Source organism: Anser cygnoides, chromosome 4 (assembly GCF_040182565.1).
Source record: "Anser cygnoides isolate HZ-2024a breed goose chromosome 4, Taihu_goose_T2T_genome, whole genome shotgun sequence".
Taxonomy (NCBI): domain Eukaryota; kingdom Metazoa; phylum Chordata; class Aves; order Anseriformes; family Anatidae; genus Anser; species Anser cygnoides.
In genome coordinates, this window is record NC_089876.1 from 29,112,639 (window position 1) to 29,129,255 (window position 16,617).

General features: G+C 40.0%; 1 protein-coding gene across 3 annotated transcripts in view; it reads right to left on the reverse strand.

Moving 5' to 3' along the window:
- Positions 1-2,600: 2,600 nt before the first annotated feature.
- LOC106030796 (uncharacterized) overlaps positions 2,601-16,617 on the reverse strand; it is a 59,753-nt gene continuing 45,736 nt past the window's right edge. For 2 of the 3 annotated variants that reach the window (XR_010831055.1, XM_048074451.2), the window contains one exon: positions 14,000-15,496. Coding sequence is in view for 1 of the 3 variants with exons in the window: in XM_048074451.2 (XP_047930408.1) it covers positions 15,314-15,496 (183 nt within the window). In the remaining 2 variants the exon portion in view is untranslated. Of the gene's footprint in view, positions 3,262-13,999; positions 15,497-16,617 lie in introns of those variants that run through there. The other variant, XR_010831056.1, reaches the window with a different exon arrangement.

Below are 16,617 nucleotides of genomic sequence, written 5' to 3' on the forward strand. Positions count from 1 at the left end.
CATATGTACAGTCAATCATCTGTATCCTTTGTTTTACTGCCTTTAAAATATTAACATGAAATAATTCATTAATGATTTCACATATCTGTAATTTGTTGTTAATTTAACAGCTATCTGTCAGGATAAAATCTGCATTTAAACTTTATTAAACTTGTATATTGAAATTGTCCTGTGCTAATTTGCTAATGCTTGCCTTATTCTGAACTGTGGGAAAGCTGAAAATACTGAAACCTAATTTCCCAGGAAGTTATACTGATCATGTTTGTTAAATAGAAACAAAAATAAAAGACAATTTTTTTGTTGTTGTTAGATTAGAACATTTGGATTGTGTGCAAAACTTGTTTTAGGCAATTTAGCCCATGTTGTCATAATGACATGTAGCAATGCAAGTTTGATGTCAGTGATATATGTGGTCAGTAAGAATCAGGATAACAAAAGTACAGCACAGTCAATACTTCTCTATAAAGTCTATAAAGCAGAGAAATGAGTTTTAAAGATACATGAACAGCTAGAAATATTTCTCCAAGTGGTATTTCTGAGCACCATGCTTCATTTTGCTGTTGCTCTGCTGAGATGGATGAGGTTTGATTTTAGCAATAACAAGTATTAGATTTAAAAAAAAAAAAAAAGAAAAAGATGAATAATGCAAGTTTCTATGTAATTGTCTGTGAGATTTCAGCACTAAATCTATCAAAAATAACAAGCACTAATTGAGCTTTATTTAATCTTATTTGAATAGGCTGGTGGTGAGCTGTCAGGAACCCAGAGCTTCAGTGGGCAGAACGTGACAACCCACTTCTCTTTCTCAGTTTTGCCTTTTTTCCTTGAACGAGCTCATCTTGTTTGTGATGGGAAGTATGACCTTTAAGCCAGCCGGAGATCCGAGGTGGAGTTTTGGGCCAAGCTGGATCTTCTCATTACCGTGTGTGCTTGAAAAAAAGTCAAAACAACTTTTGAACTCCAAAGCCAGGTTTTGCTAGGATATAAACAAAACCAGAAATGACAAATTAACGTTTTAGAACAGAGAAAACACAAAATAACAAGAAATAAAGTGGGCTTGCAAACCTCTCCCCCTTGAGCGAAGATACCCTTTCTCTCAAGTCAGCTTTCAGTTGAGCTCGGCAGCTGCCAAGATTTCTGCAGAGAGCTCCCTGGGGCCTCCAGGAAAGACTTCCTTCCACCCTGTAAGTTCCCTGGCCGCCTGCCAGGCTTGCCTGCTCCCTCCTCACATGCACCAAGTCCCAGGGCGTTTGGACACATCAAGCCGTGAAGGCTGTCTTTGAAGGAGAGACATTGAAAGAGACAAACAGGGCAGAAGAATTTGCTCTAATTCTGTTACTGGAAATACGGGTAGAAAAAAAAAGAGACATGGGCTATTGGCAGATATTGGTAAATACTACTGGCAAAACTGTGAAATTCCATACCAGTAGGCAACAAAACCCCACAAGTAATATCATTTTGCTTCAACAGGTTTATAACTTACCATATTCATGAATAGACATTTCCTAATTAATACTGCGAAGTCCCCAGAATAACAACTCTTGAGTCTTCCCAGTAGCAGGGTTTGGTATCATACCTATGTGTAAGTCTTTTCTTATATTAGAAGCAAACAGTTCTGTGGTGCTTGCGTTAGTGCCCTTTTTTTTTTTTACATGGTACCAAACCAGCTTCATAATTAATCATCTCACTAACTGATGCTTAAATTGTACTCTTATTTAAAGAGGTAAGAGTTAAGACTCTTATGTAAAAATAAATAAAATAAAAGTTTCCCTTCTCAAAAAGTTGTAGCTTAATATGATAAACACTCTTTGTGGCAGACTTGTAAATGTTAGATATGAGCTGTATAGGAGGTATCGATTCATACTTGTTGGACTTTTCAGAAGAAACCGTCTAAAAGTCAAGGGCCTTCCACTAGTGCCTTTCTCCACGTGCATTTCAGATGAACCGAAACCAGTGAAACTGGGCAGAATGCGGTGCCAGACACCAGTTTGAACCACATCATTCCCTAGATGTGGCACTGGTCGCTGCTGGTTCATTTACTATTTCTCCCTTTAGTTGGCTCTTTACCCATTCAATGGCTTTGGTGTTCCTGACTTCCCATCAGGTGTCCCAGCTGCAGAGAGGCAGGAGCTTGGGCATGTTCCTGAATCTTCTCTTTTCTGAAGGCTGCTTTTTGCCCACCGCCTCCTCAGCAGTTCTGCTTTCCAGATGCACTTAAACCTTTCTTTCTCTCTGGAAAGATATGCTTTCCAGAGCTTTACAGCCAAAGAGCAGAGCACTGTGTCATGAGAGCCACGGTATTTCATACAGGGTGACATCCCTTTCTTGGTACTGCAGCATCTTCAGTGGTGGTCCTGTCTTTGGTCCTAAATAGCCCTTGTTTAAGCAAGCAGCTTCCTCTGATAGAAAACCAAGGAAATTTTGCAGTACGCAACCAAAAGTAGAAAGTCGGGCTGCTTTCCCAAGGGGAGACAGAGCCTCATCTGGCGCAAATTGTAATAGAGGAACTATAAAAAATGAGAGCTCGGGCTCGCCTCCTCTCACTCCTGGAGTCTGCTAGGGATTTATAAATAGAAATGGGCAGTTCGGGCTTTTCCAAGAAATTAACTGCCTGCTCTCAGTGGAGACTTTCAACATTCAGTAGTGGATGTAATGAGCGGAGAGTAAATGAGACATTTGCAATCTTCCAGTGCAGTGGGCTCTGACTTCCCCGTTCTGTGGCCGGTCCTAAGGCAACAGAAGCTCAGAGGACTTTTCCTTCCACTTCAAAGGGCTTCCAACTACATTTGGCCTGTCCTATACTGCCTAGGCTTAATGCCATTATAGAGGCAATGTTTTCAAACTAATTCCTGCTTATACTTCCTTTCAATACTCTTATACAGACCGTTAGGCATTTGACAAGTACTTTTTTTTTTTTTCCCCCCTAACAATTTAGGACTGTGTAAAGAAGGATGTTTCAATTTTGGAACAGGTATGAAATTGTTTACATCAAACCAAACTCATCTTCCCTGGAGAACGGATCTAGCCTTCTTCTACAGGAGGCACGCGAGATGGTGCCTGGCAGGCTGTCCAGCCAGCAGCAGGCTGTGATATTTGAAGATCAGCTGTCCATACCTTCCCCGTAGCATTTGGTGGAGAGGGACCATAATCTGCAGAACCATCTCTATTCATGTGCACATCGTTTGTCTCCATGGCCCTGTACATCTACAAGTAGAAGGTTTCCCATGAGTGTGCACCAGAGTATCATCAACATTTCGTTCACTGAAAAAAAAAGAACATTTATTCAACAACTAAATAATTGCCGTTCAATTCTTTCAGAAAGAAAATTGAGGTGAAAAGGGCCTTGTGCATCTCCCCAGCTGTTCTCTGATGGGTTTGGTCTTTAGCATGCTCTGAACTTTTGGACTAGTATACTCTTCACTAATCGTGCTCTCTGTTGGGTGGCTGTTTACCACATAAAGTGCCACTCATCTGGATTTGATAGTGCTTTTCCAGGATCTCTTTTTGGGAATAAAAGTGCACTCAGCTGCCTCACTAATCTGTGGAAGGCATAAAAGGAAACATAACAATAGTAGCTTCTTAGCAATACAAGAATCCTAGATGTTCCCAGGCATTGTTGATTCCAAATAGTGCTTAAATATGCATGTGCATTTTTCCCCATGCAATCTGTATTTACCACAAATATCAGATCCCAAATTGTGGTCAAATCCAATGAGAGAGTTTACAATGTGCAAGAACTAAGTTTTCCATGAAATGCCTATGGACAGCAGATAGGAAAGGTGAAGTACACTGCCATTCAGAATAACATTTTCTTTCTCTCTAGAAAACAATGGGTTCATTGTGATCTCAACAAAATCTGCAAGGTACAAGTATGCATTTAGAGATGGGTTCAAGTAAAATCAAATGAGATTATCATCCATATTCTGCACAGACATTTTGCTGACGTGATTAGAGCAATTGCTTTGCGTAGAAATGATAGGGAAATTAAATATATTCTGCCGAGCTGTCAGATTTCAGGCCACTTCAATTTTGCTAGACAAACTTACACAGGGTTTAAAGAGAAGCTGTTGTAGCTTCAATTGCAGTTAATTACAGAGAATTATTAGTCTTCCCAAACCAGTATCTGATGAGATATATGCAATAGCATGGTATTTTTCAAATATCTCCGTGACATTTTACGAAACGCTGCACTTGGGAGGAATGAATGCAGCACATGTGGAAAGTGCAGGCTGCACCTCCAGCTACCTTGTGGCATATCCTCACATTTCCAATTTCAGGAACATGGCTTTGTGGGGTAGACGTGTGGGGAAGTCTCCTCTCTAAGTGAGACAAAAATGCACAAGTTTCTGAACTGTTGTGTGGCCCCATGCAATGTGTCTGCAGTGTCTACCAGAGACTGTGGATACTAACTCATATTTTTAACAGTACAACACGAAGTGTCCTGTGCTGATACAACTGGTAGTAAAACCAAGGTGAATAGCTCAGAAAGTCACTCCACAGCCCACGTAGGAGGACCTAGGAAAGTCTCTCAATGCACTGTCATTACTTCAGTCCTGCAGCAATATTTGTTGATGAGGGATCAATCCTTTTTACCAAGGCGTAGTACAAACATCAAACAAATAAGGGCTACGTCTGAAATGTTTGCCATCAGAAAGGACACAACTTTCCTGTGGATGGAATATTTCCTTTTGGTTGGAAACTGCTGGTTTGTTGGAAATGAAAGGCTTCCACTTTGAAAGTGATAGTTTGCACCAATCCAAAAGAGACTCAGGGAGAAGGGAGCTAAGGAATAATACTGGTTGACACAGTAATCACTTAATGTTAGCTGGGCACCACGCTGCTTTCTACACTTACATACATGCAATGTTAATCATTTAATTAATATTACTCTTGTTTACAATTTTTATTTCTCATTCAAGGGATTGTTCTCTGCTATTTTATACTTACTAAAATATGGACTATGTTACTAGCTTTCACTCTGGTCATTGTGAACGGAGCATATTTGTGCGTGTGCTTCTGTGCATGTACAAATGCTATTAAGAGACTGTTTTTCACTAGTAAATATTAAGACCCCCAGTCTCTTTTTTTTCAAATTTCATGCAGAAGTATCAGTCTCTGAAGCACAATTAAGTGGCCGTTCTCAGCTATATCAAGCAGCCAGAGCTCCATTTAAAGCCTCTGGGGACAGTACATAGACATCTCTAAAACTCTGCTCTTCAATTCTGCATTTGTTTTACTGAAAGCAGTCAAGATGATGACATACAAAAAATCCAAAAAAAAACAAAAAAAAACCAAAACAGTACATTCCCCAGATTAATGAAAAGCTGAGCACTTTAAAACAATTTTTCCATTCCATTAATGAGCAAAGAAATTTCCAAACTAATTTGTGTAAATGCATGTTGACAAGCTTCACAGGGAAAAGCATTCTGTTATTCTCATTTATTCAATAAAACAAAAATTGCTTTCAACCTGAAAATCCCACAAGTTCTGGGTTAGAGCAATCTTGGTAACATCCTGGAGGCTTATAAAAATGCTGCACAGTGGAATATAGAAAGTGAATGGGATAAAAACCACTGCTCTCTGAAACCAATGTAGAAATAGCCTGTAATACGCTTTGTAGTTCAAACCTTGAATGCTCCTACAGTTCAAGCCCTACTTCTGCCACAGTGCTCATTAGCTGTCTCTGTCCTCACATGCAAGCACAGCATTGCGAGGCTCTCAGGAGAGGGCAGACTGTGATTGCCATCAGATGAAAGCCTGATTGGGTGCTGCTCTTGGCTTTGTAAGCCATTCTCTTGATTCCTTGATTCTGAAAGCAGCTACATCTCTGAGTATAACTTCTAGGTTTATCTGGTGAGACACATCAAAAAGGGCCATGATTCTTTAATTTGCCAGACATTTCCATACCCCAACCCTATGGCACAGACAATGCAGGCGCTTCAGATCCCATTAGTTACTGCGTTGTACTTACATCATGAGGATCTCCTTCCTGTTGTACTATAAGTAATGACCAAAGTTTCTGTTTTTCAGTGTGCAACACCTACACTGATTTGCAATTCTTATCTTGATAATGAACAGCCTACAATATTCTTGCTTCATATTACATTGTTCTCTTCAAATTCAACTTCACAATACGTCCACAAACATGTACAAAATTTACGGTAAGATCTTCACCAAATGAAAAGCATCAGAGCCAGTGTTGATGAAGACATTTGCACTAAACACTAAAGATACTTACAAGATGAAACGTGTGTGGTACAGAAATAATCTCTTAGGTAAAAAATACTTTAAATTATTCTTACAAAAATTAGTGTGAAGAACACCTTTAGTTTGACCACCAGGCTCAAAATAACAACCAATCTTTTAAAAATGATTCAGAAAGCAATAAGCAGTACCTGTAAGGCTGAGGAGAGAGGGGTTGCGTGACTTTTTTTTTGGAGGGGGGAGGGTTTGGGAAAAGAACAAGGAATAGTAACAGAATGTGCTTTTAAATGATTCTGCAAATGTAATAAAGGGTAAGTCAGGTTGCTTTAAGGGCTGCATTATTTATGTTTGGATACACTGCAGAACTGGATGTAAAGAGATCTTCCTTGCTACACCTATTTTTGTGATTTAAAAAAAAAAAGTCTAAAATCTTATGAAAATAATCAAATATAGATAAATTAGCAGACTAAAATCTCCACCCAAAATATGGACAAAATATCCTGAAAGAGACTGTATGATTTGACTGGCAAGAGGAATATTTTACAAGGCAATCAGAGAGGATAAGGATGGGCACAGGAAAGGAACTTGTTTATAACAAAAAAGAGGTGACTGCTGGCATTTGAATTTCTTCTGGCCACCTCCCCACTGTGAGTGTGGTGTGTTTTTTTTTCAGGACACCTTCTTTATACTACACAGAGTGGAAAAATAAGTGTCACAATAACTATTTTCCCCCTGTGAAAACACACCTGTTGAAAGAGTTGGCATTGACATTGCATATCCTGGAATAAGAACATTTTAAATAGGCAAGCATGGAGATAGGACTTTTGCTATTTCCATAGTGTTAGACTTGTATTTAAGTTAGTAACTGATTGTTCCAATTTGCTACTAATCTGTGGCTTTAGCCATGTACCAGCAATGAGGAAAACCTGCCCTCGCCCTCCAGCTTTCCGACAGAGCTGTGACTGCCTTTCTGCTCTGTGCTGGGTCACCAAAGGCTTCTCTGTCCGGGAGAGAATGGCATGATGCTGCAGTTGTCTGCTAAACCAATAGAGAAAGATGTTAAAGGAACAAAGTGCTTAAAATATTCATTAGTTTTAGAAGCACATATTTCTTCTTCATTAGCTTTGTCGCTGGATCAAGTAAACAAGATTTTAATGACAGTTAGCAAGTGATACAATAATTAATTTAGGAAATGATTCATTTTCTCTGACATTTTTAATTCACTTCTAATAAGATATATTCTGGCATGAGTTTTCCAATTAGGCACGATGTCCTTGTTTCACTCTGTGCAATACTGCACCAGGATAGGATGAGTACATTCAAGCAAAAACATTAGTGCAATTAATCCCAAACAATCCTGTGACTTCTCAAGTCATGTTTTTCTTTTACAAAAAATTGCTATTGTTCAGTTTTGCCTAAAGATTTATTAGTAGCTTTAAGTGTAAGTGACTTTAATTGAAAGTGCAGTTACAATTCTTCCATACCAAACTAAAACATGCAAGTATCAATTGATTAATTTCATTTCGTAGACATTTTCACCATCCAGCCATGTGTGCAACGTCAGCTCTAAATGAATAAATAAACAAACAAATAAAAAGCAATCATCATAATAAAGGGCCATTTTTTCAGCAATACCAGACTAGACCAGCTTCCTGATCAAATCAATCAAACTACTAGCATTAGCACCAGGTTAGAGCTTAGTAAAACATGTTTATTATAATTATGTGCTTTATCAGTGTTTATGCAGCAACATGCAAGAAAGTCAGCCTAAGGCTCTGTTAGTAATTCTTAAAACAAATAACTTCCTGACTTACGGTTGAGTTCCCAATCAGAAAACAGCACAAGGCTTTTAAATATTTTTATTTTTTTTCCACTTATGTTCCACATGTCATTTAAGAACAGGTAAATCCGTTGTTTTGGTACATACCTCATTTCGAGGTGACCACCAGAGGCTCAGGAGCATCTCTGGCTGCCCTGAGACAGGAGAGAGGAAAGAGCAGGAGAAAAGCAAGCAACTGACATTACATGCCTTGCTATGGCTTCACATCAATCATCTCTTTCTTCCCAAGCACTTCTAAGAAAAAGTAAGTCCTAAATCAAGAACTGGGCACCCTGCTTGAGGCTTCAGTCCCATAGGAAGTATCATTTCATGAGAAGCTAAATAAGAAGCCTCTGGAAGTTCAGCAGGCCCTGAAGCAGTAGTGATTGCAGTACTGAAGCTGATATGATGCATTTTATTACATGAACCTCAGAATAAAATTAAAAGAACACCATAATGAAATTTGGAGAGGTTATCTTTCTGTCATTTTATTAAGATAAATGCTGAACTAGACAAGGAAATGCTCTGCTCTGTGAAGTGTAGGAATTCTGATAACTGCAGGCATCCATACAGTTCTGCTTTAAGGAATATAGATTATTTTTTTCAACAAATTAAATCAAGAAGAGAATAAAGTTAACTCGAGCTACAGTATTAGCACGTAAATACCAGCAACATATTCTGTGCTTATTCTCATTAGCCACAACTTAAAAGTTTTTAGAAGCAACACTCCCTTTCACATCCTCTGGATTCTTTAATCAGCCTTTAATCAAAATATGAAATCTTAGCCATAAGTCTTGACTCTAGAAATCCACAGTGGTTCTCAGATGGCTCTTGAGGTAACATCAATCATCTTCCCTGCCTCAAAAGAGTCTTCTTAGTTAAAAACCTCTGATGATTGATTATTGAGATGTTAAAATTACTTCCAATTTTCAGTGAGTGCTTCAAGTCTAGGTAGCAATATGTAGCCACTTGCTGGCACTTTTCCTATGTACCTGTGGTTTTATGTTTGGATAGATGGGCCAAAACATGCATCCTGACTGCATAGAGCTATGCAGAGGCTGCTTTACATTCAAGCACTAATGTGTAAAAAGGGGGAGACCTTTTTAGCCTAGGAATCTTTAAACCTGTATCTCCTGCAGTCTAGGAGAGCACCCAAATCACAGTTTGGAGGGTGGTCTACACTACATGACTGGTGGGCTCACCTAGATTTCAGACCCCCGCAATAAAAAGCAACAATGCAATGGTTAATTGTGCAGGGGAGGAGGGAGAGACAGAGGGAAAGGGCATATCCACTCACCCTGCATCCACTCACCATGGACCAGAGAATAGTTCTAGCAGCTGTAGAAGTTTAGTTCTACTGTAAAACAAAAGCCACAACTTTAAAAGTCCACACAGAGCAGATTCCATGTGTACTCAGGAACAGAACACAGATGCACAGGCTTTGCCAACTCTCTGGCTCTTTAAAATACTTTATTATGATGCCTGAAAGGAGTAGCAAACTCACCACAATTCTCATCACTCCCTATTGCCTTGTTCTCAGCCTGGTCACTTTCAGGTATTTAATTTACAGGACGTTTTATGGAGGGTTTCAGGATCCTACGCTGGGGCTGCACTTGGCAGAGGGAACCCAAAAACTAAGTAAATGGGTAGTCTGGCACCCAGACAATAAGCTCCTCTGAAAATCCCCCCTCATATTCAGAGCATAAATTACATGAAAAGAGAGCTAGCTCACAGCTGAGAAAGTCTGCAAAACTTTTCTCATTTGCTGACTAAAATCTTTTTCTTCTAGCAACGATACCATTTTAAAATTATTATAGAAATTGTAGAAAATCCACCTTTCTCTGAAGCATGAAAAAAAATCTCTAAAGTGAGTTGCATTGCTATTTTGCTTTGCCCCTAGAAATGGATAGAGATTATTACTAGAGGTGTAGAAGGATTAGAAAGTTTTATTTGTCATTTTTCTTTCCTCAAAAACTATCCATGCACTTTGTGAATGCTCCAACTCACAGTCCCTGTTCAGAGCCCAAATTCCAGAGCAAGCATACAGCATTTTATCCTGTTTCCAAACAGAAGAAAAGCTCTTCAATGAGTGTCATGTCATTTGAAATATGCAACTATTCCACTGCTTGCTGTATTCAGATATTATGTTCTTCGGATTCATGGCTGTCAGAATTTTCATTAGTATCCTCACAGCAATCCTCAATACTACACCTTGTAATGGCTTAGATACACCTTCTGGAAAGCAGGCATTTTTAATATACTTACGGATAGTACAGTGACCATTGGTGCTTTCTGGGATAACTGTTGTTCCTGTCCTAAAGAAGGCAGAAAAAATACAGCTTCATCTCACCAAACTTGGAAGCAAAGCCCTCAGTGACAGCAATATCAAGAATCTCTTAGCAAAATTCCATGACATAGAGGTGTGCTTTGTAACAGCCTAAAGTTGACTTGAAAACTACTTTTTTAACATACTTCTTAGTCAGTGGAGAAATTTAAAGTCTCATGAATAGAATCATACCATTGTTATTTGTGTAGCAGGGTTAGAAGCTGTGTTTAATGTTTTAGTTACAGCAGGAGCATTTAAGAGTCCATTCCCCATTCTCTGGAGCAAAGTAAGCCAGCAGCACTGCTGAACTCAGGCAGCCAGAATCTGCTAGCACCCATCCCAGTGTAGATCAGGAGGATGCTAGCAATATTATGGCAGCATAAAAAGGCAGACAAATAATCCTGCAAAGCAATGATTTTCTGAACTATTAGAGCTGGCTATAATTGTGCCTAGTTATTAACAAATTCTCCCTACTTTTTCAAGAAAATGTATTCTTTTTTAATATTTGGTTATGTTACATTTTACTAGCAAGTGTCTGTATATCTCCACAGGGAGCATTGAATGAGAGATTCTGTTTTTGTCTGCTGGCTGTGAAAAGGGCACAATGAATCTCCTGTTGAAAAACAAAAACGGGCATTATGCTTGTTAATAAACTTCCTACTCTGCTCTGAAGCATTCTGTGGAATAATTGCTGAAGGCGGCTTACTGAGACTGAAGCTATGGCCACATCTTAAGAGAGGGTTCAGTGCTGAAGAAACTTCCAAGGTGAGATGTGGCAGATATGCAAGGAATCTGCTCTGTGAAAGTCCCCTTGGAAACATCTCCTGCAACCTGAGGTTTTGGCAGCACCAGGGGAGCTTGGTGTGCTGACTCTGAGAGAAAAAGCACAGAGGCGGAGTGGGGTGGAGACACCGTGGCCGGCCCGGTGATACCACCACAGGAACGTGGATCTTGATGTACTACAGAGTTGATAAACTGCACAGCCAGCCCTGAGCCAAACTGATAACAAAATCATGTCCTCGGGGTGAACTTTGCTCATGTAAATCTCTTTATAATGCCAAGACACACCTCCATCCCAAGGGCTACCTTCCCTCAATGTGCGACCACCTCTCACTCTGAATTGCCCTAAGCCCATACCTTTAAGGCAAAAGTGAGAACATTTTATACCAATCATAATGAGGGTACGTATGACTAGAGTCACTCAAATTCCACCAAAAAGTAAGAAAATAGTATAAAAACAGTTCATTAATACACTAGAGTGAAGGTACATTGTGTTATTCGTGCATCCATGACCATGCTTATTGAATAGATCGGATGTGACCAAACTTACAGTGCTGAGTTGGGCCTCACTCAGAACCTAGGCCCAGCCTGAAGCAGTGGAGGCAGGGAAAGGTGTCACAGGAGATCCCAGGGCTATAAACAGCTGCCCCCAGTTACTGGAGTCAGATGAATGCAGCCTTGGGAGTTCAGCAAATCCTGGGAGTTCAGCAGAAACAGTTTTAGGGTTAACAATGTGAGCAGACAACAAGTGTCCAAAACATAGCATGCCTCATATACATCAAATTCAAACACAAATTGGGCTTGTGAACCATTGAGGAAAGAGCACAGTGCACAGCACATTAACAAACATGCAGAAATGAGGCCAAGAAGGTCCTAAAGTGAGAAAGAAGAAACCATCATCACCACACCCCTCTCCACTCAGGACCCAGTATCTGATGACTTCATGTAGCCATGCCTGGTACTGAAACCATCCACATGAGGACAAAAAGTGGCAGTGGAAAGATGAGTACAGCATCAGAGGAAGGGGAGGACAGCAGAAGGTTTGTGTGCATAATATGCTACATTCCACTGGTGTGCATTTGCTAAACCTATCTGTTTTGCTGTAATTAAAAGTTCATAATTGTGTCACAGTGATATTCTGTATCTTAGTAATTGTACCTATATCAATTTTCTGTGTGACCTACCCTTTTCCAACCAAGCAGCAGTAACTGGAAATTATGCTGTCATCTGACGAATTTAAGGAGATCTGCAGAGGAAGGACCAATGCACTCATGAGGTGCCTGATTCAATTTTTTTTAATGTCCAGAAGCCCTAAAAAATTAAATTTTTAGGGCTTCTGTCCTACAAAATCCAGACTATTTTTGTGTTTAATTAAATTGGACCCAGGGAGAGGAAGAAAATCTCCCTATAAAGATTAGACAGCTATGGAATAACGTTAGAAATGACCTGATAAATGCTTTATGAAGTCTAATTTCATGATACATCTGATGCTCAACTAAACAAAACTGGATTGCATTGCAAAGCGATGACAACTCAATCTGATAATTTTCCTGGTGTCAATCCTCACAATCGACTTTCTCGAGGTATGGGCCTTTAGAACAAAAGGGAATCATCAAAGCTTGATAACATGGCGATCCCTCTCCTATAAAAAGGATAAAGAAGGAGCCTCTGGAGAGGCAAGTGAACCTGTGACTTTTTTTTTAAGGTGCCGCTATCAGAAGCTCAGGAATGTCAGGTGAGAAAAGATCCCCTCCCTTCCAGTCAATCAGTTTTCTCCCCCCTCCCCAAAAACAAAAGACAAAAGCCAGGTGAGAGTGGGATAGGGCAATATGGAGGCCTTGTACTTTGGAATGAAGAACAGCAAACGATTTCCAAGCAGCACACAGAGAGAGGGTGATCCTAGGCACCCTTCGCATGGTGGGATACAGAGCCAACCCTGGAGGAGGCCATTGTGTCTGCAAGACTACTAAATTGAAGTAATTTTATTTTTTTACTTTCATGGCCAGTTCAGTAGTAAGTGGACCAAATGAATTTGAAGTCCCTGCTGTGAAAGAATAGCTCAAAGCATACGTTTGCAGCAAAATTCATTTTCTCGCACACATACGCACTCACACAGTTATCCACAGTTTCTTCTGTAACACACAGATCAAAAAACACGCATTTTATTCAATTAGGTGGGTAATTGCAACTATTTGGAGGCTTGCACGTCCTTGATAAGTTGCTGTGAGGTTACCCTGAAAGACCTTCCCAACTTCCAGCGAGGCACCAGCACGCTCAAAGCTGTGTTTGCTCATGTGGCAGGGGGTCTGTGACGCGTGTGCGTGCCAACAAAAATACCAAGGCTTTCTTCTAACTGCATTTGAGCACACTGACATTGGCTAAGTCATAGCAACAAATCCTGTAGGACAAAAGACAAGGGATGTTTTCCGTCATCAAGATCAGTCTCCTGCTGTATCAGGAAGCAATATTATATAATTTCAATCATCAGCTTTACAAGTTCCATATGAATCAGAGCAAAGTCAGAAGCTGGGGGGAGGAGGGAGAACACCAAAGGGTGGACGGATGGACTTGGCTGCTATTGTAAGACTGCTCTGGTACCTCCCTTTTCGGTACCACAGGGCAAATCTATCCAGATGGGTGCAACTGTGTGTTTACTCTGCCCATGCTTCAAGGCAGCTGCGTGCAAACAGCAGTCCAGAAGCCACGTAACTGCATTAGCACTGGCTGCGCCTGCAAGGGAGACATGCACTCAGGCCCAGGGCTCTGCTAACACAGGCAGCTACCATCCTGCAGAGGCAAGACATGTCAGAGCAACGTGGAGGGTGTGTTGGGTTGAAAGCATGAGTTCCTGTATCAGTTCCTACAGACAAGCTCATTATTCCCTAAGGCTAGATGTTCCACACTTCCTAACATTTTCATAAATATGGTTACCATGAACACTTCAAAGTGACCCATGGACCATTCAAGCATTAAGGTTATTTCCAAATAAAATATATTCAATGGGCTGTATATTTACCAGGGAATGGTGCTTGTCCTTGGACAGCTGTCATGTGTAGGTAGTTTTCTGCATACAGTCAAGGATTTTAAGCATTTCTACACTTAAAGTTATTCCATCATTTTAAATGATAAATCATCTTGTAAAAAATTACTAAAAAACCACTGACATGACAGAGTATAACAACCATATGAGATATTGGTTTCTTAGTGAAATAGTTTTTGAAGTTGTTAAATATGCTATTACATAAAACCTTACACTTCAATATATATGAAATAACACAGTGGAACTAGTATAAAAATCTTATCATAAACATATTTTACATAAAATAAAAAAACTTTTTTTAAAAAAAAGAATAGTAGAATAAATTTAATGATAAACAGATATCGTGCTTGAGAATATAACTACTTTTTGCATTCACTAGTTATACCCGGTAAAAGAATAATCAGAATAATTTTTGAAAACAAAGCCTTTTTTTCATTTAGAAATGAATTACAGGGCAAATATTTTAAATTTTCAAAGAATCACTTAAAGTGCTTTCATTGCTTTTCAAAATGAACAAGAACTGCAATAGAAAAACACCTGCCCAAAGAAACTATCGGGAAGGATTCGTAACCTGCAAAGTCAGACGAGGACATTTTGATCATCTGCTCTGCCTTTCTGCACACCACAGGTCACTGATTCCCTTGAATTAATTCCTGCCTCAAATAGCAGCTTTCTTTCAGGAAAAAAAAAATAAAAATAAAAATCTAACTCTACTAGAAATATTTCCACTGACAGAGAAGCTAGTTCAATGAGGTAGTTTCAACGGTTAACAGCACTCAATTTTTAGAAACACATCACGTTTTTACTTGAATTTGTCTAGTTTCAGTTTCTGGTCACTGGAACATTTCTCACAGGTGGCTCACAACTGTGCTCAACACCAGGTTGCCCAGGTGCAGGTCACCTGCACTGCAGATGCAGAGCCACCAAAAGTGGCTCTGCAGGGAGCCAGCCTGAGACAAACAGCAGGCTCAGGCTCAGACACTTCAAGGGCTCATTTCATTTTTCCTTATCTCTGGGGAATCCTGGTCTCCGGTTACTCCCAGCAGGCTAACTAGTCTTGTCAGCTAAGTTTCAAATGTTCTGTTTCTTGTGTAAGTATCTATAGGCTGTGGTTACATCATATATGATGCTTTTGTTTATTAACCTAGAGACTCCCTTTGAGTCTCTTACAGTAAGCTAGCATTTGTTCAGTCAACACTAGCTGTCCAAAGACATCTACTGTGAGGCTACAAGGCAATATTCTTTTAAAATTCCTCCTAATTACTCCAAGAACGAAAAGTATTTCTGCATCATCACAGAAGGTATGGCCTCCATCAACTGAAATTTTCTGTGAAAGAGAACAGAAATAAGTAAAAAGAAATCACATCTTTTCTAGATTACTATTAAGCATTCAACCAACTGCACCTAAAGTGGTCCAGAACCATTGTAAGACAATTCAGATAACTAGATTTTCAGACTTGTTCCCTTTGTGTTTTTTTTTGCATTTTCAGAAATGTTCCCTAATTTTTCAGATGTTTCTTAACTCTTACTTCATGATCTTGTGCAATGTGCCTGGAGAACCTTATTTTTTTAAAACACAGAATTGTGGATTTGGCATCTTGTAAAACATACTTAGTTCCAAATTTTCTCATTTTATTCCAATCCTCTCCGTACCTAAATTTGCTTACACTTGGTTTTTAAGCTTTTGCAAACTGTTCCTTGTAAACCACCAAGTACTACTGTTCTTTTGTATGTTCATCACACAGGCCATACGCATATCTAGCAGACATCAGGTAATTATTCACCTTGAATTTTCTTTAAAACATTGGTCTCAGGGTGTTCAAGAGCATTCGTTACAGAAAAGCAGACTGAAGTCTTGGACTCTACCAGTGAACCATTTCCTTGCTGAGGCTAAAGTTAAACAGTAGAATTTCTTAGCTAGGATCGCTAGCAGGCGATCAAGCCCAGTCAGCATGGGTTTATGAAAGGCAGGTCCTGCTTGACGAACCTGATCTCCTTCTATGACAAAGTGACGCGCTTGGTGGATGAGGGAAAGGCTGTGGATGTGGTTTACCTTGACCTCAGTAAGGCTTTTGACACCGTTCCCCACAACATTCTCCTCAAGAAACTGGCTGCTCGGGGCTTGGACTGGCGTACGCTTCGCTGGGTTAGAAACTGGCTGGATATAGCCAGGCCCAAAGAGTTGTGGTGAATGGAGTCAAATCTGGTTGGAGGCTGGTCACTAGTGGTGTCCTCCAGGGCTCGGTACTGGGGCCGGTCCTCTTTAATATCTTTATCGATGATCTGGATGAGGGCGTCCAGTGCACCCTCAGTAAGTTTGCAGATGACACCAAGCTAAGTGCGTGTGTCGATCTGCTCAAGGGCAGGAAGGCTCTGCAGGAGGATCTGGATAGGCTGGAGCGATGGGCTGAGGTCAACTGTATGAAGTTCAACAAGGCCAAGTGCCGG